General features: G+C 36.7%; 1 protein-coding gene and 1 pseudogene across 1 annotated transcript in view; both read left to right on the top strand.

Moving 5' to 3' along the window:
• The window catches only part of LOC145260635 (uncharacterized), a 50,302-nt gene extending 27,992 nt beyond the window's left edge, over window positions 1–22,310 (top strand). Inside the window, exons 2-5 of the mRNA XM_080118957.1 lie at window positions 5,898–6,044; window positions 9,377–9,735; window positions 15,276–15,527; window positions 20,112–22,310. Coding sequence (XP_079975083.1) covers window positions 5,898–6,044; window positions 9,377–9,735; window positions 15,276–15,527; window positions 20,112–21,755 — 2,402 coding nt within the window. The 3' untranslated portion in view covers window positions 21,756–22,310. The remainder of the gene's footprint in view (window positions 1–5,897; window positions 6,045–9,376; window positions 9,736–15,275; window positions 15,528–20,111) is intronic.
• On the top strand, window positions 8,417–8,542 carry LOC145260882 (U2 spliceosomal RNA; annotated as a pseudogene).
• Window positions 22,311–22,911: the final 601 nt, after the last annotated feature.

Below are 22,911 nucleotides of genomic sequence, written 5' to 3'. Positions count from 1 at the left end.
GAACAAGAAATGGAAGTGCAGCATCTGAAGAACAGATACTACACTTTGATCTTGACTAAAAGGCCAAGATGTCGTTGGATACATGTCATATGGAGTTTAACACTCTCTCTCTCTCTCTCTCTATATATATATATATATATATATATATATATATACAGTACTGTTTCGCTGTATCATAGCTCATCAGTGCAGCTTGACTAACAACTACCTCAAACAAGGATTGAAACTTGACCTTCGAGCAAACAGTCAGCGCCTCTCACCATTATGCTATTTGGCTGCTGCTTAGATGGGTATGCGAAATTACGACGTTAAACATTGTCCGAACAACCTAAGTTCCATTTGTTTACACAAAGAGCTTTGCTTTTTACGCTAGCAGCAGCAGCTGGTTATTTCGTTCCCCAATATGCTTAACCTAATATATCCATTATTGTTACAATATCAACTCAGTTGCTGTCGGAAAAAATATCTGTAATTATGCGTATTCTTATTTACTTGTCTCCTTACAAAGACAAAGTTATACACCAGGTCGGTTTTTAATATAGAAGAATTCCAGCTCCCAAAAGTAGGGTGACTGGAATAGGGCAAAAATTAAAATTGTCTAAATGTACTGGGATTTCTCTTTCTCTGACCAAGTATTAGAACAGATACTACTCTTTAAAGAAATAAAAGAATACCTGTTCCAGAGTAAATAAAATTAATCTCCCTCTTCCTCGAACAGAACAGTTCGGCACTACTTTTTATGAAGATTAAAATATTTGCACTATTTAACTAAGATTCTCGTAAAGTCGGTTTGCTCTAAACAGGTTTTCTTACATCTGAGACTATTTATCGGACCCTGTACGGTGTACTGTTGTCGTCTGTCGGTGGCGAATCTACGTCCTTAATAAGGTGCATTTCAGGGTTCTCTCTGATATACAGAAACGTATTTACAATTTGATTGGCCCCACCCTATTTTCTCTGCAACCGCTATCTCGCAGATGCGATGTTGCTAGTATCAGTCTTTTCTATAAATATTTGTTTTGTTTTTTTATTCAATGTTCATGCCAAACAAGGCACAGTACCACTTTAAAGTAGGAGGCTACTATCGGGGACATAAGTTACAGGGATATTATGAAGGTAGATGAGTAGCAAAATGTATGTTCACATTACACTTGAACTTCTGCATGTCAGTACAGTTGGGAAAGCAGACTCACAGAAGAAAGTTCCAAAGTTTAGCAGTTCTGGGGAAGAAACTATTGGAGTAGAAGGCTTTCTTACACCTAGGGATCTCTATTGTGTAGTGGTGGGATTTAGCTGCTTGTCAGGTTTGTCGAGGGGGTATTTACATCGAGGGGGTACAAGTGCTTGTGGTTCATCAGAGCATTCACCATTAAAGTACTTTTAGAACAGGCAAAGGGATGCAGCATTTCGTCGATGGGACAGAGGCTGAAGCCTAGATGACAGTTCAGGACCTATTAGGTTGGCAACTTTCTTTTGAACCCTGTCCAGAAGTGAGAGACGAGCAGCAGATGCACCAGCCCAACTGTGACAACAGTACTCCATACATGGCAAATGGTGGCCTTACGATATGCCTGGTTATCTCCCACTCTGCCGTAAGGACTCAGACATATGCATGGGCTTGGAGTATATATATATATATATATATTATGCCGCATGTTCTTAATTGTCTGATCTGTTTCCTGCTTCTTTTGTTCCAGCTTTTTTTACTCCGTTTATTGGTCTTCATCAGTTTGCTGTTTTCATACCTCATTGTAATACAGATTCCTGTTCCAGTAGCTTCTTTTCAAAAAACTGCAGGCTAATGGAACTCTCATCTTGCTAAAGACTTTTTTCTTTCTCAAAACTAAGATCAATTAGGTACCTCCTAGCATTACAAGCTTATGCTGTATTTTCATGGACATTGGCAATATTTCATACCTAATGTGCTTCAACAAGTCATATCTTTTTTATTTGTGGGTCAATTTTTAAAAGAATTACATTGATGGAAAGAGAATAAGATAAGCATTCCAATGATAATTTATTTTTCTTTTACGCGTTCAATGTTTTTATGATCCAAGTTAATGAAAAAAACGGTAAAAAATGACAACAAAAAGGGAAATTGTTTTTTTCAATGATTACATTTTATATGTTACGTTTGGATACATATTCGCGGGGTTAAATTTGATTGGATATGGCTGAAATTTTACAGGCTATATAAACATAGTTCATCTCTACTGGACTTTGATTTATATTTTTACGACCACAGGAAGCAAAGTTGACTAAGTATATTTCAAAATTGATAAGATAAATCGGTATATATCATCGATTTTCATATCGATAATAGTTTCAGAATTATTTTCATGTATAATATGTAAATATTTGATAATTATTAATTGTGCGGAAATTTCTTTAAAATGTTATCTTTTATAGAAATTCAAATCCGCTTAGCAGAAAAACGGCTCGCTAAGCGCTAATACACTGAACTGACTAAAATATTTGCTTAAGAAAACTGTTTTTCTGCTTTTGTCTTACTAGACTAATCACTTTTTATTCCGAGTTCGTCAATTTTAAAAAATTATTTTCAAGTTTTTCAAATTTGATTTCCAAACAATACTATTTTGTTGTTTTTAACGCTTTTAGTACACATGTACTAAAAGTGTTAAAAAAAACCCAACCAAATGTACGAAGTACATGCGTTTAACTTCTTACTTGTACTCAAGGTAGAATTGTGTTTTTTTTTTTTTTAGTGGTCCAAAAAAAAAAAAAAAAAAGAAGAAATATAACAAATAAAAGGTACTTGTGCACTTATGCTACCATGCTGAAATAATGTTATTATTTAGAAACCCATTCTTAACATGGGGAAGGAAGGGTGTTTTGTTTTGTTAACTATTCTGTACTTTCACCTAACAATTAAATAAAAAAGATATTGTGAAACTTGAATTTATTTTTAACTTATTGTCAAGACCATTTTTTTTTTTCAAATCTGTAAAACAAACCAGTTATTTATTTATTTTTTTTTTAACTGAGGATATCTAAATAATAATAATTAGGTGATTCGATAAATAATTTCATTGTGATGCATTTTGTAAATGTTTATCTTGTTTCCACCTTAACATTTTTCTTTAAAATGACTGTTTTAAGGTTTTGGGGTATGCTGAAAACGAATATCGCATTTAAATTTCCCGCAAATAAGTAGCTTTCCGGATATTAAGCAATGTCGTTTCTTACGTTATTGCTGGTGACCATCTTGGTATGTGCGTTTGTGCATAGTTTCTTGGGGTTGCATTTGCGCATTTGCGTGTACCAAGATTGCAACCAGCGATAACATGAGAAATGACATTCTTTAACTACTTATTTGGAGAAAATTTAAATGCGATATTCGTTTTCAGCATACTCTAAAACCTATAAAAGTAATCATTTTAAATGTTAAGCTGGAAACAAGGTAAAAAATTACCGTTTTATTTGTTTACATAATTGAATTTTTAGTAAAACAACAATAAAAATGACAAAAATTACCATCAACTGGTGAATATGTAGTTGTTGCTTATAAGGATTCCTGGTATCCTGGTACTATGAAAGTTACATTGCGGATTCATGTAGAGTACGATTTATGGTTGCATCTCAGAAAATAAGGGTATATTTTGGGCCAGATAGAGGATTTACAAAATTGAAAATTGGACTGGTCCCTAAATGCATAAGTTCTGGTCGACAATGGGAATTTCTATCTTTTACATAAATCCAAAATCTATATGAAAAATTTTCTTCGATTTATTTCTGTGATTGATTCATATCTACTCAATTTTTTTTTTTCTTTGAGGGGAGTAGTAAATACCGACCATGAATGCTCTTAAGGCATTCAATGGCTACACCCAAGATTACGCTCTCCTTTAGTGAGAAGGCAGGAAAATTGCCTATTCTCAATAAAGCTATATTTAAATACCACTATAATACTTAGTTTTGTTCATAAATAGACACCCACTGTATGATACCATGCGCCGATTTAAAAAAAAATTGAAATTTGTACATCTGAATTTATAATTCATGACTTATGGTAAAGAGATACATCAGATTTGACTGCATAATCAGAAAGAGCACACAATTTTACATAAGAGTGCCAAGTTTCATGAGAATAGCTTGAAAAATAAATAAATGGTAGCAAAATTACTGAATTTCTTGAAATGTTGTGGTCCGTAATTTAGCCCACTTTTTCTAGAGAAAAATGTCCACCAAAAAGCCTACATTTTGGCACTTAAAATTCTCATAACGTTTGAACTACTGATGGTATTTGCATAATTCAAACGGTTTTAAGCATCTTTTACATAGCTTTTCATGCAAGTTGGTAAAATAACAATTATCTAAAAAGAAAAAAATCAACTTGTAATGCTACATCTCCTTGTGATAATCGTATTTCACTAGCAGGACCTGTGGAATTTCCACAAGGGACTCATTCATATGTAATATATTGATGTTGGCATTCTGTAGATGTTCCAATGTAAATGGAGACGCTCTGATATTATTGTAGCTTTTTTGTTAAAATGGTGAAAGTATTTATCTAAGCTAGAATGAATGCGCGGCAAAGCCCCATCGTAAAGTACGCTTAAATATGATATTTTAATTCTTGCAGATTTTGTATATATTATTATAGAGTTAATGTTCTATTGATTTTTATATATTATAAAGTTGCGATTTCCAAAAATAAAAAGTATATCCATATGACTTGGGCGCATTAGCTTGAATCAAAACTGCAATAAAAACTTATGAAAAAAAAAAATATATATATATATATATATATATATATATATATATATAAACTTGAGTTTATTCAGCCATAATCGAAACCGAAACCAAAACTTGTGTAAAATTATTTATGACAAGAAATGGAAGTACATAAAACAATTACACGACCCGGATGTAAGCGTGACACGGAAAATAACACACACGCTATCGTATTAATATATAGATTCTTGTTACCCCTTATATTGAGTGGCTTCATGTCTTGTCTGGAACAATTTCCATTGGAAAAAAACCCAAACTTTATATCCATTTAAAAGCGAGTGAAAGTTGAATGATTGCTTTATGCGAAATTGATGATTGAAAATGGTAAAATTTGTACTGATTTTTGCATTAAATACAAATCCCTGTACGTCAAACAGATGTTATAATACTTAGTCCGTTGCACCTTATAACAAAGTTCCTACAAAATCTCAGCCAGATTGGTCTGATGGTTTCTAAGAAAAAGTACCTCAGTCAGACTAAGGTAAAGAAAATATTGTTGCCACATCTGAGCTAGTGCATCTACCACTAGTCTCTCCCTCTTAGGCATGCACCCCCAAGTCTCAAATCTAATACATCCCGCGCGATCAACCAAGCTTCTACCCCATCTCCGCAATATTGCATCACTGTGCTTGTTTTACAAGAAGTTTGATAAGTTGTGTTCTGATGAACTCGTAGCACTTGTGCTCCCATCGCGTACATGCCCTCAACGAACTTGTCAAGCAGCAAAATCCCACCGCTTCATTGCTGAGGTCCCTAGATACACAAAAACATTCCACCTTAATTTTTTTTCTCTTGGACTGCTAGACTTTAGAATTTCGTCCGTGTTTCTTATTTTCTTGACTGTACTTATGCAGAAGTTTAAATGTACTGTTAACAAACATCTCACTACTCAATTCCTCACATGATCCCAAATGGTAGTCTCTTACATCAAAGTGGCAATATGCCTTGTTAAGGGGGTGAACAAGTAAAAAAATAAAACATTTCTTAAAGTTGTGTCATTTAAAGTTTTGTTTTTCTTTGATTTCTCAAGCTTGCAAACAGTCGTAGCAGGCATGTGAATTCTTCATGTAAGATTATTGTTTATTTGATTTCTTTAACTATTTTTTAAAACTTTTTTATTTTTATTTTTTTTTTTATCTCAGGTCTTGGATCATCAAAACCCAAAAATTTCAAATGTGAAACTTGCTCAAAGGCATATATTGGTCGTGCAGGTTTGGCCCGGCACTACCGGCTCAATCCTGATCACGGGCAACTGTCAGCTGAAGATGAGCTTGAACTCCGCAATCAAGGTAAGTTGCATTTGAGTAATGTCTATCAAAACGAATGAGGGGCTAACTTGATTTGCAACACGTTACAATCTATTTCTAAATTGCAAGTGAAAATGCAAATTGATTTCTTTCTTTTCCTTTCTTTAGAGTCAGATTTAAAAAAAAAAATTTGTATCAAAATGACGAATGTTACTATTTATGTATTAATGTATGAGAATGCATACACACATCTTGCCATTCTTCTTATTGACTATTGGAGACTAAGATATTTGAAAGAATCTACTCGTATGCAAGGGACTAGCATACTGATGGATGTTTTCAAATGGAAAAAGAAATTTAAAATATGCAGTTATATATTTGTTTATATCCATTAATTAACTGGGTTGATGAAGCATTATCAGTGAATCTATTATAATACTAGACCTAGCCGTAAACGGTTGAAGGTTTGAATTTTCAACATCCAGAAGCGTGTAACTTACAATTGAATTTTACAGAGTATTTTATGACAACTAGACCTCAATTGTTTCACTCTTCTAGAGATTGAAGGTTCAATCCTCAATGTGGGCGACACTAAAAATACAACTGCGAATTACTTAAGGCTTCTACCCAGTCATGGCTGATAGAACAAGAACATGCTACTCCTTGTGAATTGCATAATGAGTTTTCATTTATTTATTGTAGACTATTATCCTCATCTTTTTTTTTTAGTTGTTGTTTCACAACGTTTCGGCCAAATGTTCTTCTGGCCTTCCTCAGGTACTAACCACGACGGGATAGGAACTCCGAATCTCTTAACTGAATCCTCAGCAATTACTGCCAGCCATAGTTGTTATTGTCTCACCACATTTTGGCCAAGTAAGCCTCTGGCCGGCTTTGGCTAGGATTGAAACTGCTATCTTCAGACAATGCGCACCTGGAACCGTAGAGATTCAACATCTCAGATATGACACAGTGGATAGAGATGTTTAATCTTTACGGTTCCAGGTGAGCATTGTCTGAAGATAGCAGTTTCAATCCTACCCAAAGCCGGGCAGAGGTTTACTTGGCCAAAACATGGTGAGATGACAACAACTATGGAAGGCAGTAATTGCTGAGGATTCAGTTAAGAGTTTCGGAGTTCCTATCCCGTTGCATTTAACCAGCTGACGAAGGCCAAAATGTTGTTTGTGGGTGGGGGAAGATGAGGATAACAGTCCACAATAAATAAATGAATAAATAATACTCATCTCAATAATGAATTCCAATTAATCAAATAATGAGTTTTGTTTGAAATTTCATGCAGATTCCTGAGTTCAAAGGAAGATTCACAAATTCAATAGAAAGACTCATGAATTTGATAAGATACACCTAAAGAAAGCTAGATTTTACATCGACTGGAAAGTCTGGCTACATTGGGGTCATTATACAATACGTGGGCGTTACTGATTTAAATAATTCTTTTTGATGGTAATATAAGTGTTATAAATGAAAATAATTTTCACATTTATTCATTTAGATTGGATAACCTTATATGTTATAATGTTGTAAATTTTTTTTTTTTTTTCTCTGTTAATGATGTTAATAACTATTATAAAGAACAGCGAACAACTCCTTTATTTTACTCTGGGATTTGTTTTACTTCATACGGTATTTCATAACCACCAACAACCAGATGAATTGCATTCTCCCCTTCCAATCCCGATAGGGTTATAGAAGCCTACAAAACCATGTCTGATTTTCTCCTTGGCTTTCAGATCAAAATCATAGTGTAGTATCTGTTCTGATGCTACACTTCACCTTTTCTGCCCTTGGTCAGTGGAAGAGAAATCCTTCATGGCTGAGACATTTTTTTATTTTTGTTTCTATCTGAAGTGCCCCTCTTATGGAAGTTGGGTTTTCCTCACCTTAAAAACTGACCTTATGTCTAACTTTGCCCTCGTGGGGATGCAAGTAAATAGGAACTATCAGTGACTGTTTGTTATATTGCTTTAATAATTGCTGACATTTAAGTAAGACATTAATAATCTACAAAGCAGGATACCAGTGAATGCGGTATTAACTGTATATATCATATTATTGTAAAGTTAAGTTTTAATTTAGAACAGAATTAATAATATGGGTTCATTTTGTCTGTTGTATTTAAATTTCCCTTTTTTGTAAACAAGTGAAGACTTTCAGATTTCTTAAGAAGATTACAATTTGTCTTCATAATAGCTATAGCCTCAGCAATACATAGATTACAGTATTTTGAGCCTGGTTGGTAAGGTTTTACCCTTCTTTAATGATGGGCCATTTTTAGTCGCGTGCAAACGATTCTAAGTCACTCCGTCGGTCGGTCCGTAACACTTTTGTGCTTGGCCTTTTTTGTTAAGATCAAAGGTCTGTTGTTAATAGATGCTGTTCTTAGCTTTTTAACCTTTTCTTGGCCTTTTGGCCAAGATCAGAGTGTAGTATCTGCTCTTACTACATGCTGTACTTATTGTGATATAAAGTGGGGGATCACTTCTCTGTATTAATTTAATGTAACATGATCACCTACTGTACAACTAGTCAGTCTCAAAGCCATTCAAGTCATTTTCCAGATCATTCAAGTTGTTTTTGAAGGATTCCAGTTATATTTTAAGCATTCAGTTCATCCTTAAGTTCATTAAAGTCATTTACTTTTTATTTAAGTAATTTCAGCTCATTTTTCGGTCATTTTAGTTTATCTTTAAGAATTTCATGTCAATCCTACATTCACGCATTCATTCATTACACGAGAGCACGCGACTAATGGCTATCCGCCTTGTTTTGTATTATGAGTGAGCATAAAGAATGTATGTATAACTTTATCAGCTACACTTTTCAAATGTGTACGGATATATATTTTTTTAATAACAACGAACTGATTATTTAGCTGATATGCAAACAACTGTCTTTATTTTGACAACCATGATCATCAGTTAAGGAGAGAGATGTGAGGGTGGTTTATGATGGTGAAGGAGTGTGCACACACGTGTTTTGATCAGCATTCTCTAGTCTGTCTTGACCCACAAAAGCATTAGTTTACATTTAACTTTAAGTCATTTGTTCTGCCAGGATTAACATCACAGGTCAACTTCTGGGCTGTATTTACGTCACAGGACGATTCTTTTGTTCCATTTGGTATTCTGGGAACCCTGTATTTTCCGGGATTTTTGTTACTTGAATTTTTTTATTATTATTTTTTTTTTTCTATTTCCAACATTGTCCGACTCATAAAACCCGCCACTGTCCGACTCATTATCCAACAATTTTATGTGGTATAGGATTTGTCTGTGCCTAAAGTTTCCAGTTTAGATAAATATGAATTTCTTTTTTGTTTCTAATTATCTTCTTCCACTCCTTTCTTTCAGTTCTTCACCAAACAGCAACAAATGGTCTTAACATCAGTGGAAACCTTTCCGAAGACAGTAATACTCAGGATTCTATACTGGGATTATCCGCAGTGCCAAAATGCACAACTCTAACGACCCCACCCCCAGTAATAACTTTCAGTAATAACATCAGGGACAATAATGTAAACCCCGAACCCAATCTTGTGACTGTTGTCAGTGCTACAATTCCAACGACAAGCAGCACAATTACCAACAGTACGAGTAACACTAGCAGCAGCAGCAACACAACATCTAATAACGTCAATCATGTGGTACGAGGTCGAAGGTTAGGCCATCTTAATGAACTGCCTGCAAAACGTAAAGCGAGATTAAAAAACGTAAGTATTTAGTTGCCTGAGGATAAGGGTTAAGAGATTGTCGGTTGAATGATGAACATTGCTATGAGAGGATTTATTTGCCTGCATTTGATCACAAGTTCAAGTACCCGTTCTACACTGGCTTTCCAAAATTAAAAAAAAAATAGTCATCTTTAATTGTTTTTATACTAAGGAGTCACCATGTATTAGGGCCAAAAGCTACCTGAGGATAAGGCTTAACGAGATTGTCGGTTGACCGATGACCAATACTATGAGCAGATTGAAAACACTGAATGAAAAGAACAAAATTTGATTACGGAAGAAGACAAATAATATTTGATGTACAGGGCACTCGATGTCCCTGCGGCACTGACGTGCAGGCACACATCCTCACAGATTGTCCCATAAGCGAGGTATGCCCAAATGTACACTTAAGGGATACCTCAGGCGCTGCTTGACGATGGTTTTCGAGATGGAATGAGACACTATGATATGAATTTCTGTGTGTGTGTGTCTATGTGATGTTTGTGTATTCCCTATAGAAAGAAGTATTTCAGTGACTTACATAAGAACTAAAGGAGGGCTTGATGGGTCATAAAATATGCTTAAATATATTTTAATGTATGCAATTTTCGTATTTATCATTACAGAGCCAAATCTCTACTGAATATTATATATATATATATGGCCCTAGGATACGTTTTTTAAGGGTTGGTTGCTCAATATCCTTACTATACCACCTCTCGACACCCGGGCAACGCTGAGAACCCATGCTAGTAATGCAATAAAACTGTAATTCACGAAAGCTCCAGTCTCTGTCCCATGGCCGTAATGTTGCATCCCTTTGCTTGTTTTACAAGCACTTGTGTCCCCTCTCAACATACATACTCCCGACAAACCGCAAAATCCAACCCCTTTCACTGTTGAGGTCTCTAGATGCCAGAAAACCTATTCTGATAGTTTATTCCCTTGAACTGCTAGACTTTGGAATTTTCTCTCTGTTTCCTGTTGCTTCCCTGACTGTACTGACACACAGAAATTTAGGTGTATCCTCATGCCAGGTTTCCTTGACAAACACCTGTACAGAGAGAGATGAAGACACTCGAGTATAGTGTCTAGTTGATGCCTCCGTTCAGTCTCGAAAGACAAAGGATACCCCCTGTAGGGGCAGCTGCACGTGTAATTGATTGGAAAGAGTTTTCAATGTCGATTTTCAAGGACCTTTCAAGGCTTTTCAAGGCCTTCTTCAGACAAAATTTTAGTTTTCAAAACAAAATTTAGGATTTATTTTACAATTCACAGCAATTCAAAAAAAGTGGTAAAAAATTAAATATACAAATGTTACTATAGCCAATAACAGTTACTTTGCAACCTAACTGTGTCTGCGCAAGGAATGTATTTTTTAGATAGGGAAGGATGGGTAATTTTATTTATGGCAGCCGCCACTACTCCTCCCTCCTTATGCTCCCCCCCAATAAAATTATAGATGAGAACAAAACTAGATGGAGATTTGAATCTTTATCATGAAACTACCCAATCGGCACTGCTTGAGTACAGTGGCAAGGAGAAATCCAGGACGATTGGAAACAATGTTGAGATAAGCAGAGAGCACATACAGCACCTGGAAGTCACAAATGATCACACGTCTGGTACTGGCCAGGCTCATCGTTGCTTAACTTCGGTGATCTGACGGGAACCGTTGTGTCAAACGTGATTATGCCGTACTAGTGTCTCGTAGGCATTATTGGAAATATAAATACTTAATGCCTACTCGACACTAGTACAGCATAATCACGTTTGACACACCGGTTCCCCTCAGATCACCGAAGTTAAGCAACGATGAGCCTGGCCAGTACCAGACGGGTGATCATTTTTGACACCTTGTTTCCATTCCACTTTTTGAATCAAGCTGACAATTGATAGAAAATGTTAGTGTTTATTTATTTTTTTCTATTACATATGAAATACTTTTTAAAAAAATTTTTTTTTTTTTTTTTTTTTTAATTTTTTTATTGCGTTTTCACTCCAAACAAGGCACAGTGTCACTTTGATGTAGGGGCTACTATCTGGGGCATAAATTGCAATGATACTATGTGAGAAGTTGAGCAGCAAGATGTCTGTTTACATATTACATTTAAACTTCTGCATGTCGGTACAGTCGAAAGCAGGAACCCGGAAGGGAATGCCAAAGTCTAGCAGTTCTGGGGAAGAAACTGTTAGAGTAGATGGATTTCTGGCACTTGGAGAAATTTATCTTAACTTCAATACGTTCGGTCCTGGATATGACCTAAAACTATATCCGATGGTGAGGCCCCACCTTGCAGGCTTTGGGGAGTGTGGAACCACCCTTTAATTGCCATTGCTCCCAGGTCCACTCTGAGCCGGAGTGGTAGTATCTGTTAGGGTCCCAACTATGGGTTAAACAGAATCTGACTTAAAAAATATATACTTCATTAAAAATTGTTCCTCAAAATAACTAGATTCGGCATTAAATAACCTGAAAAAGGTTGATATGCCGTAAAACAAAAACAACCAACCAACCAATACGTTCAGCATGTCTCCTGTGCATCATGAGTAAGTTGCTGGAATCTGTGTTACATAGAGAAGCGACCAACCACCTCAGCAAAAATATCCTACACAGCGACATACAATATGGCTTCCGTTCTTCATCTAGATCTACAGCTGATGGTGTAATATAATATCGCACAGGATTAATGAATCACTTCGTTTCTAGACAAATTGCTCTTGACATATCAAAGGCTTTTGATAGGGTACTAGCCTGTGTGCCCCGTGTTGCCCGGGTATTTGGAGGTGAGTAAAAAAAAAAAAAAAAAAAGTGGTAGTAGGCATGCAGGCTTGAACCTGTACTGCGAAGGAGGGAAAAAACATGAAAAAAATGTGATGTGTTTGCTGTTTCGTCCATCGCCAAACCAGAAGTGATGTAGGTTTAAATTAAAGCTAGACAATCGAAAAAAGAGGGGATGACTTTCAAAAATATCGGTGAAAAAAGTGACCCCTTCCCTGTAGAAAAGTGCCCAGTGGAGGGTGAAGGAGCTACGAGAGGCGTGCAATAAATAATGCCCCTGACCCACTTCCCATAGCAGTAGAGCAACAAAACTTGGCACAGTTGTTAGTCTTTTTCTACATAGGAACCACCCAGAGTTATGCATTTCTCCCATTGTTTGATGCAGCTCTGGAGACCGTTTTTGTAGAACACCCCAGGTTGGTCCAACCAAAAAAAAAATTTCTCCCACTCTATATCTGTGCCTAAATTAAAACGCGGATTCCATGAACAGGGCTTCTTTCTTAGAACTGCACGCCTGTGGAACTCAGTTCCGTCTGCCTGCTTCCCACCAGACTACAACTTGGATGTCTTCAAGTCCAATGTTAACAAATTCCTAATGAACCGCCCCCTTAAGTAAACACTTCATCAAATCTCCACACTAACGTAATGTACTTGCAATAACCCTTATCCCTGAGTGGCTTCCTGGCCTTGATAAGTGGTGATCACTGTGTAAAAAAAAAAAAAAAAAAAAAAAAAAAAAAAAAAAAAAAAACATGATGTGACTTCTTCAGAAATCAAGGCTGCATCATCTGGAAAATGCTTTCCTTTCAAAAACAAGTTCATGGTTTGGAAGAGATGAAAGTCAGAGGGTGCAAGGTCAGGAGGATGGGGAAGGATTTCATAACCACGCGCCTGTGCTTCTGATCTGGCGACATGCGAGTTGTGAACCAGAGCGTTGTCCTGCAGGAGGAGGGTACCTTTGCTGAACTTGCCCCGCCTCTTGATTTTGACAGCTTCCTTTAATTTCCTCAAAAGTGAAGCATAATAGGCTCCTGTAATTGTGGTACCCTTTGCCAGGAAATCTGTCATCACTACTCCGTCCTGGTTCCAGAAGACTGTGAGCATGACCTTGCCAGCGGAGGGCTGCACCCTTGCCTTCTTTGGAGGTGGTGAATCCAAGTGCTTCCACTGCATTGACTGGGCTTTGGTCTCTGGATCATAGTGATGGATCCAGGTTTCATCTTGTGTAATCAGTCTTTTGAAAAACTTTGACTCATCTTCTTGGCACATCTCCAAATTCATCCTTGAGCACTCAACGTGTTCTTGTTTCTGGAATGGTGTGAGCAGCCTAGGAATCCATCTGGCAGACACCTTATGCATATGCAAATGGTCATGGATGATAGTTTCCACAGACCCTGTACTAATCCTTTGGCGAATAGTAATGCGCTGATCTTCCAAAATGGCAGCCTCAACTTGACAGAGAGAGATGCTTCATCAATGGCAAAAGGGGGGGCGGTGACCATGTCTGGGAGCTGTTTCCACAGACTTCCGGCCATGTTTGAATTCACGGTGCCAGCATTTTACAAGGTCATATGATGGGGCATTATCACCATAAGTTTCTTTCATTTCATCAAAAGTCTCCTGTGGTGTGTGTCCTTTCAAATACAAAAACCGGATCACTGCTCAACAGTCAACAGGCTCCATTTCACACCTGACTCAGTTCAAACACCTGTAAAACAGAAACCACAATTAGTTCAGAGCTGTAATTTGCCACATAACCCGTAGAGATATAAATCATTGCACATGCAAAATTTCAGCTAGATCAGACAACTGGAAGTGGGTCATGGGCGTTACTTATTGCACGCCCCCTCGTAATGCTTTTAGTCAATTTTTTGATATTTGTTGTCCGAAGGGTCAAGCTTCAAAATGATAACGATCTTGTGAAAATCTGTTGCCTCTGTTGAAAGTTTTAGGCAGGCATACATATATACATGCATTTAAACAGACATGGGGGTTTTATATTATGGACTACCCTGGATGCCCAGCATTGTCCGGGTGTTTGGAGGTTTTTGTTGAGCAAAAAAAAAAAAAAAAAAAAATCTGTCATCTATGTCGAAAGTTTCTGCGAGACATACAAACACATACATACATACATTTTTGCTTTTATATATATAGACTAGCAGGGCTACCCGGCGTTGCTCGGGACCGTATAAACAATGAAAAAACAAAAGCAGATATTGAACATATGTTTTATTCTTAGGGGAGAGGAATCTTTCATCTCCAGTTTTAGCGTTACAAACAAACATTTGTCTTTTATATATATAGATAATGACAGGTTTTTTTGGGGCCCCCCTCGAAGATAACTGATCAGTTGACCAACTTCTAGTGGTCCGTTTGACGTGAAATTTCGATATTTGTCATCGGGGTGATGGGGCTTCGATATGATACCAAATTTGTCAAGTTTGGTTCCGTCTTTCAAAAGTTTTAGCGTTACAAACAAACATACATACATACACACAGACGTTTGGCTTTTATGTATATAGATGTATAGAGGTTTTTCTTCACAAGCTCTCCAACTACAGTATTGGTTTGTTTTTCTATTACATAGATAATATTAAATTTTTCTCCAATATATTCAGCATGTCATAATCTTAAAAACAAAAAATATGCACATTTTTGAGCTGTTGTATTTTTTCTTTATTTTTTCTTTCTTTTTTTTATTCCAAATCTTAATCAAACTCTAATCTTAGCATTTACCTTGTTATTGTTTTTCCAGCTAATTAAACAATGCGAAGATGAAGAGCTAATGGAAATTGTTTTACCTCGACTCGCAACTGTTATCACCGTCTGGGAATTTCTGTTGATGAAGGTTGAGAAAGGATGCCCATCTCGGCCTCACATGACTGATGTCTATAAGGAATTTGAGATGCTCCACAAACAGGTGCAAAAAATGTGCCAAACGTACCTGACTCTCCTTCCAGAGGGAGAAGAGAACCTTGTGGAAGGAAATTCCACAAACAGATTGCAAGTAAGTAACACCTTTTTCAAGTAGGATCATGAACTTCTCTTCTCCCTTACATCTTGGCCCTGTCGGTGGGGTATTAGAATACGCCGACTACCCCCCCCCCACCTTCCCCCTGCAGAGGGTAAAAGTCCCTCAATGGGAGTCCTGGATATGACCTTAAACTATATCCAGTGGTGAGGCCCCCAGCTTGTGGGCTTTGGAGAGTGTGGAGCCACCCTTTAATTACCATTGCTCCCAGGTCCACACTGACCCGGAGTGGTAGTACCTGTTAGGGTCCCAACTATGGGTTAAATAGAAACCGACGTGAAAACAACAAATATATTATATTAAAAACATTTTTCTTCAAAGTCTTTGGATTCGGCATTAAATAACCCGAAAAGGGTTGATATGCCATAAAACAAAAACAACCAACCAACCCTTACATCTTTATGACATTAAAACTAAATTTCGTAGTGAAAACTCGATTTGGGTCCTTTGTGGAAATTTGGAATTGCTCTCAGTTATGAACATGTTTTGAGTTTTATCAGATCTCAGATTTTAGCATTAGTTTTATTTTAGTTTTATCGGATTTCAGATTCAGGCTTTAGTCCTCGCATTCCATGAGCTATGTTTCTGACAAAGGGAGAAGAATTACTGTTTTCTGAGTCAGAATCTATTTATCTAACACTTGTTAGCTGGTTTTTGACCTTTTTAGGGATTGACAGCACCACTGACCTCAATGTTGTATGCTATGGATTTATTCTTCGTCTTATCTGCTTATTGCAGTACCTCTCACACTGTCGAGGGGGGCGCACAGGTTCATAAGTATAAAAATAAAACACAAAATCCCAATTGGTTGGATTCTGGGTGTGTGTGTGTGCGTGTGACACCATTGTGGGAAACTAACGTCTAACTGCTAAGGTCCACATGTACATTCTATCGAGGCCATATCCATTGGTTGCAGTTAACCCAACATTTTAGTAACTGTCAGTGTTTGTAATATTGCTGTATTGTTGACACTTAAATACTGGGTGGAAAGATAAATCTGTCGCCCTAAAGAAAACAACACAACAGCTTTTAAAACTTTTATTAGAAAAAAAAATCAATTCAGTTAACTTGATTATGTAGTAGAGGTGACATCTGTTTAATGTAACCGCCTTCAACCTCAATCACTACCTCGATATGGGTCTGGAACTGGGAGCATGCCTTTTCCACAAACCCTGGCGGGAGCTCAGCGAATACTTGGCAGGCTGGCTTTCGTGTTGTGGGAGATCATGTTGGTGATGTTCTCGACATATGACCAAATGAAGTTGTCCAGTGGGTTCAGGTCAGGGGAGAAGGAGGGGACAGTGAAGGGTATGAAGTTATAGCACTCCTTCTGAAGCCAAGCCTGAGTCTCTTTGGGAAAGTCCTGTTGCCACACCCAAGATTTGCCAGCGAGTCCTGTTGCCACACCCAAGGTCTGCCATGGTCTTGAACCAAGGGATCACCACACTCCTTGGCACATCCAGGTACACTTTGGTGTTGACTTTCAAACCGATTTTGAAGACGTGAGGTTGAACAATGTGACTTTCACGTGAAACAACACCAAAGACCATAACCATGACTGGAAATTTTGTTGAGTTGTACCCTGTTATATCGTGGAATGCGTTATAATCAATATAGCGAAAAATATCTTACCGCAGGGAGTCCAGTTTTCACGTTTGGTATGTAGCAGGTCATAAGGAAAGAATGTGACACTTACGAACAAATAAGGAAACATTTCGCTGTTACATAACGATATACGTTTATTAAGAAACACACGTACACGTAACTACAGTTCAAAACATAAAAAATAGATGAAAGTTAGAAGTTCAAATATGATAAATGGATGAACGGGAAAGTATGTTCATTTCGTTATTTTCAAAGTCACTTTGTTTTCCCTCCACTGTCTACTTCCGGTCATTGATCTTGCGAGAAATTAAAGTTTTAGGATTACGATCAAAAGGAGGCGACTTTGCCCAAAGAAGCAAAGAGTTACTCTCCTTTGCATTATGAATTTGTCTGATCCCAATATACCCCCCCGAGCATTGAACTGTCCGGATTTGCATTTTGAAGTTTCTGTGGTCATAACTTAGAGAGCATTAGCACAGCAGCATATTTCCAATCTCACTCCTTCAACATTGTGTCACTTTCAGACATGATAGAAGGCTCCTATTGCTATGTTTGGTAGGTAACATAATGGGGATGCGATGTCTAGCATCTTCTCTACTCTTCTGATGAGAAGCATTAGGCTTCGAAATGCCTTGGCATGAAGAGTCCCCTCTATCTCCCAACTAAATTTGTATACCCTTATTGAATAAATGAACCATTCTATATTTACCAATATATAGTTTTTGTGACTTCATTTTCCATTCTTATTGTTTTCCTATATATATATATATATATATATATATAATCTTATACAGTTTTCTCTTCTTTGTGTATTGATATACATATTAAAAACCCTTTTTTGTTGTTATTTATTTAAAAATAAAATACAACTTTGTTATATATGGCTCATAGATTTGCATTCATCTGCGAAAGATCTAGCTAATTTGCATATTCTTTTAAGCATTCATTTTTATTAATTCCCTATTAGTTTTTTTCGGTTTTCTTATGGGATGATCATCTTTAATTAACTATTACGCGTAATTATATTCATGCAGATATTCTACATGATTTATACTTGCGTAATATTTGCATAAGAAGGTTATAATAAACACAAACCTCTTTCTATATTTATACGTTTAAATATTTTTGAATACCTTTAGGGTAAAGGTATTCAAGAGTGATAACTAATGAATTTAGCGAGTTTATTAAAAGTGCTCAATAAAGGAAGAGCAAGATATAAGTAGTTGCTTTTCACAGTAGAAACCAGGCCTCAAAAATTTCTAGTTTTGACTGACCATTTGTCCATAACATTAGCATGCCCAATATGGCAACAGTGTAAATTTGTTTATATTAATAAATATACGTGTGTGTGTGTGTATATATATATACTAGCAGGGCTACCCGGCGTTGCTCGGGACCGTATAAACAATGAAAAAACAAAAGCAGATATTGAACATATGTTTTATTCTTAGGGGAGAGGAATCTTTCATCTTAAGTTTTAGCGTTACAGACAAACATTTGTCTTTTATATATATAGATAATGACAGGTTTTTTGGGGGCCCCCCTCGAAGATAACTGATCAGTTGACCAACTTCTAGTGGTCCGTTAGACGTGAAATTTCGATATTTGTCATCGGGGTGATGGGGCTTCGATATGATACCAAATTTGTCAAGTTTGGTTCCGTCTTTCAAAAGTTTTAGCGTTACAAACATACATACATACACACAGACGTTTGGCTTTTATATATATAGAAGATATATATATATATATATATATATATATCTCGGCAGTAGAGTGAAAAGCATATCTTATTTTGCTTTTATTAATATTATTGGAATGTTTTCCTTTTTTCCTTGTACACATTTTTTACATTTTTCCATGGATTTCTGCCTTTGGGATATTATCGACCATCTTCTTCCAATTACGGGATTTCCTTGGATTTTACTTGTGCAAATGGAAATTCAATTAACTTTCTTGAAGTTATATATTTGGATTTTACCGTCACTGGATTATTTATCTTCCACCAGACTATCCATTCATGTGTAATCACCTTTTTCTTAACCATATTCCCTCTGCTTCATTTTTTTTTGTTTTCAAGTAAGATCTTTGACTTACTTGTTTCATCAAATACTTTTGCATGCAAAATTCCGATCCCGCGTTTTGCTAATTCCTACCCTCTGATGAGAAGGAAAGTATTTCTTTGAAACTCCGCGGATTAAGGACTATCCACTTATCTAGTGTTTCCTTTTCACATTAAATATGTTTTAACTCATTTCAAAGTGTTTTTTAACATGTTTTATTAACTGTTTGCTCATATATATATATATATATATATATTGTTTACTTATTACTGTATATATTATCCTATTTATAAATAACGGTTCCAATATCGTGTTAAATTCTATATTAGATCTACTTAGCAATTGATTGTTGTCCAGTATATGTGCTGCTTCTTTGAGTTGTCTTAGTCTCCACTGTTCTTCCCTGTCTATAATTTTTCCTTCATCCCATAATGGTCGATGGCTTTCCTTTCCCCTCCAGATATGGTCAGCCATACCTGACTTTTTAATCTCTCTACGTGTTAGTTTTTCAATGATCTTCTAACCATACTGTTAGTGAACGACATGTCTCACCTTTGAATAATACAAATAACTGATCCTCATCTAAAAAAAAAAATCAGAAACGTAAAATTTTCTGTTTCATCCTTGTAAGGACTCTTCAGACTAATATATGTAATTAATGTTAGCATGTGATTTTATTTATTATTCCCAACTTTGTTTTCACTAACCAATAGCTAAGCTTTTATCAGACAAAGATCAGCTGATTTTTATTTCATCTTTTCTTAGTTCATTTTTGGAGAGGGTGAGTCATCCTTTGTTGTGTTTTAGATACATTTTCTTTTTTTTTTTATATATATATTTGTTAGTTTGTAATGAATATATCTTATGAAACTAAATTTTTATTTTCAAATTTCAGATCCAGAATCCTACAATTGCACAAGGTTTGGGATTAACCACCGGGATGTACGAAGTGAAAGAACTTCCTGGCCATGAAGAGAACACATTCCAATATAAAACTACTGAGCCTTTGGCTCCGAGCGAAACGTCATGTCAGACTGGTAAACGGACAGTTGAATTGGTCAGTCAAGATCAATTGGTCAGTCAACCGTTAAACAAGCGAGTACGATTGGTCACTCTGAACACAAATGACAGCATGTCAGGTTCGAATCAGTTCCCAACAAACACTATCGTAACACTTCCAAGTTCAATTAACCAGCAGCAACAGTTATCACACACAAGGTCAATTGTCAACCGTACAAACAATAAGTCACAACTGACTGCTCCTCAACCTCAGCGGACACCCCTAACAGAGACAATTAATATTCGGCCAGTGGTCGCAGCTTCAAACAGTGGTTGTGCAACAAATATCTCGACAAAGAGCAATGGGAAGGGGGTTTTGAGTAGCGCCAACAGTTCCGCCCCGATAAGAACAATAGTGCATTTCACAAACAACATGATTGCCAGAAATGGTGGGAATGTTGTGCAACTGTCGGGGATGGCGGGCGGAAATGGATCGATTTCTTCTGTTGCTACGGCTTGTTCTGGTGCTGATGCCACAACCACCAGCACAACTAGAACTACTACAGTTCCGCTTGTCAACGGCATTGCAAATGCCACGATGCTTCCAATCAGACTCATCTCAACAGCCCCACCCCCATCCCAACAGTCCTCGACAGAACTTGTGCCACCCTTACCTCCTTCAACTCCCCATCCTACACCTGTACAGTCTCAACAGCAGCCGCAAACCACTATAACGATCCTGCCTCATCTGACCACAACAACTATGACCCCAAAAATAACAAGCAGTATCGACGAAGGACTTGTGACGACGTGCAGTCAGCAATCTGGGAGTCCAGGGACCTCCCTACTCTCTGGGACTGATCATGTCAACATAGTCGATGCTGCCACCGGCGTTGCTGCCAGCCCCCTCCACCAACAACCCCCACAGACTGTTCCCCTTCTTCCTGTTTCTGTAACCCAACCCACACCCCCACAGACTTCTACGATGACTGCAGAGCAGTCGTCATCTCCCCCGCTGGCAGAACTCGCCCAAATTCAACAACATGGCGGTTCCGCTCCACCGCTTCAGCTGCAGCCAGAAATAGATCAGGTGCCGGGCGAGACAGAATCAGCCACGGTTAGCGGTATGGAGCACACTGTGATGGAAGTGCCTCTTTCGATGGAGCCGAGCCAACCAATCACGGTGGCTGTATCAACGGCCAATGTGCTAGATTTGGAACACTTGAATTCTGAAGACAGTGAGTTAAAGGGACGTGTACTCGGCTCAATTGATCAGAGTCCGATTATTTTCCAGGACAGTGTGGCCGGACAGCTAGTGACGCCGGATCAGTTGCTGTCGCACTCCAACATATTCCAAACTGCTGATGGCATTATTATCATTCAAAAACCTGACGGGACGACAATGCAATTCCAAGGCGAGCAAAGCATCTCTTTAGAAACGGTGCAGGCCCTCTTGGCTATGGACACAGAGGGTCAACTGGAACAAGTCACACCAGTACAGCAACAACAACAACAGCAGCAGCAGCAAGAGGAGCAATGAATGATTAAGACATAAATGATATTGGCTCTGTGCTGGATGGGTCTCTCGTGTTCTTTCAATCTTGTAATTACAGCTTTGGGTTCTTATTTAGAATTAGACCTATTTTCAAAACAAAATTACAGAAAAATCTTTAAAAAAAACTTTATAATGTACATGCATATCATAAGATAAAGATTCATATTCCAAAAATCACATAAATTGATCAAGTAGTTTTTTTTTTATTAAGAGAATCTCCTCTACCTCTCTTCCTCTCTCTCTTTTTCTCCCTTTTTTTTTTCACTAAGAAAATCAAATATTATGTAACTATGTAAGATGTAATAGTTTTATCCGTCATGTTTTATAAATAAGGAAACAACTCCATTCGAACTATCAAAATTAAAATTAGCCTTTTAATGGCTACAATTTCCTATTAAAATCACTAACAGTCGTTAAAAAAAAAAAACTCCTTGATCAATTTATATGATTTTTGGAATATATTTTCATCCTGTGATGAGTACTTACACCATAAAGATTTTTTCTGCAATTTAATTTTTTTTTTTTTTTTTTTTTTTTTTTTTTTTAAATAAGTTTTATTCTAAATAAGCACTCAGATTTTTTTTTCTTTTCTGACTGTTTGAAAAGTTGTCAGAACCAGCACTTTTTTTTTGTTTGTTTGTCTATTTTTGTTTTGTGTTGAAAATTTTTTGTAGAAACAACAACAAACTGTAACATCTATACTTACGCGCTACATAAAAATATCTAAGTTGCCCATCTATCTCAACATTTCAGAGTGTATGTTTTTTTTTTTTTTTTTTTTTTTTTTTTGTTGTTGTCTGGAAGGAAATGAATGTGAAAAAAAAACCAAAAGAACCAACTATCTATTTTGCCTGTGTTTTTTTTTTTTTTTTTGTTATTTATTTTTTTTTTATAATAAACAAAAGAAAAAAAAATTGGATCCTATCATCTACTTAATCAGGATGCGAGTTCTTCACTTTTGTTTTGTTTCTTTTTTTCATCAATGAATCTCGTCCAATTCTCTTTCGCTCTTTGTAACATTTTGCTTTGCTTTGTCCAACCTTTCTCTCTCTTTCTATCGTTTCTCCTTCTCTTTCCCATTCTTTCTCTCTCTCCCTTTCTCTCTTCTTTCTCGTTTTTCCTTTTCTCTCTCTCTTTGTGT

This window comes from Euprymna scolopes, chromosome 36 (genome assembly GCF_053919585.1).
Source record: "Euprymna scolopes isolate OS-2025 chromosome 36, ASM5391958v1, whole genome shotgun sequence".
Taxonomy (NCBI): domain Eukaryota; kingdom Metazoa; phylum Mollusca; class Cephalopoda; order Sepiida; family Sepiolidae; genus Euprymna; species Euprymna scolopes.
This window is presented reverse-complemented; position numbering and strand designations above follow the sequence as displayed.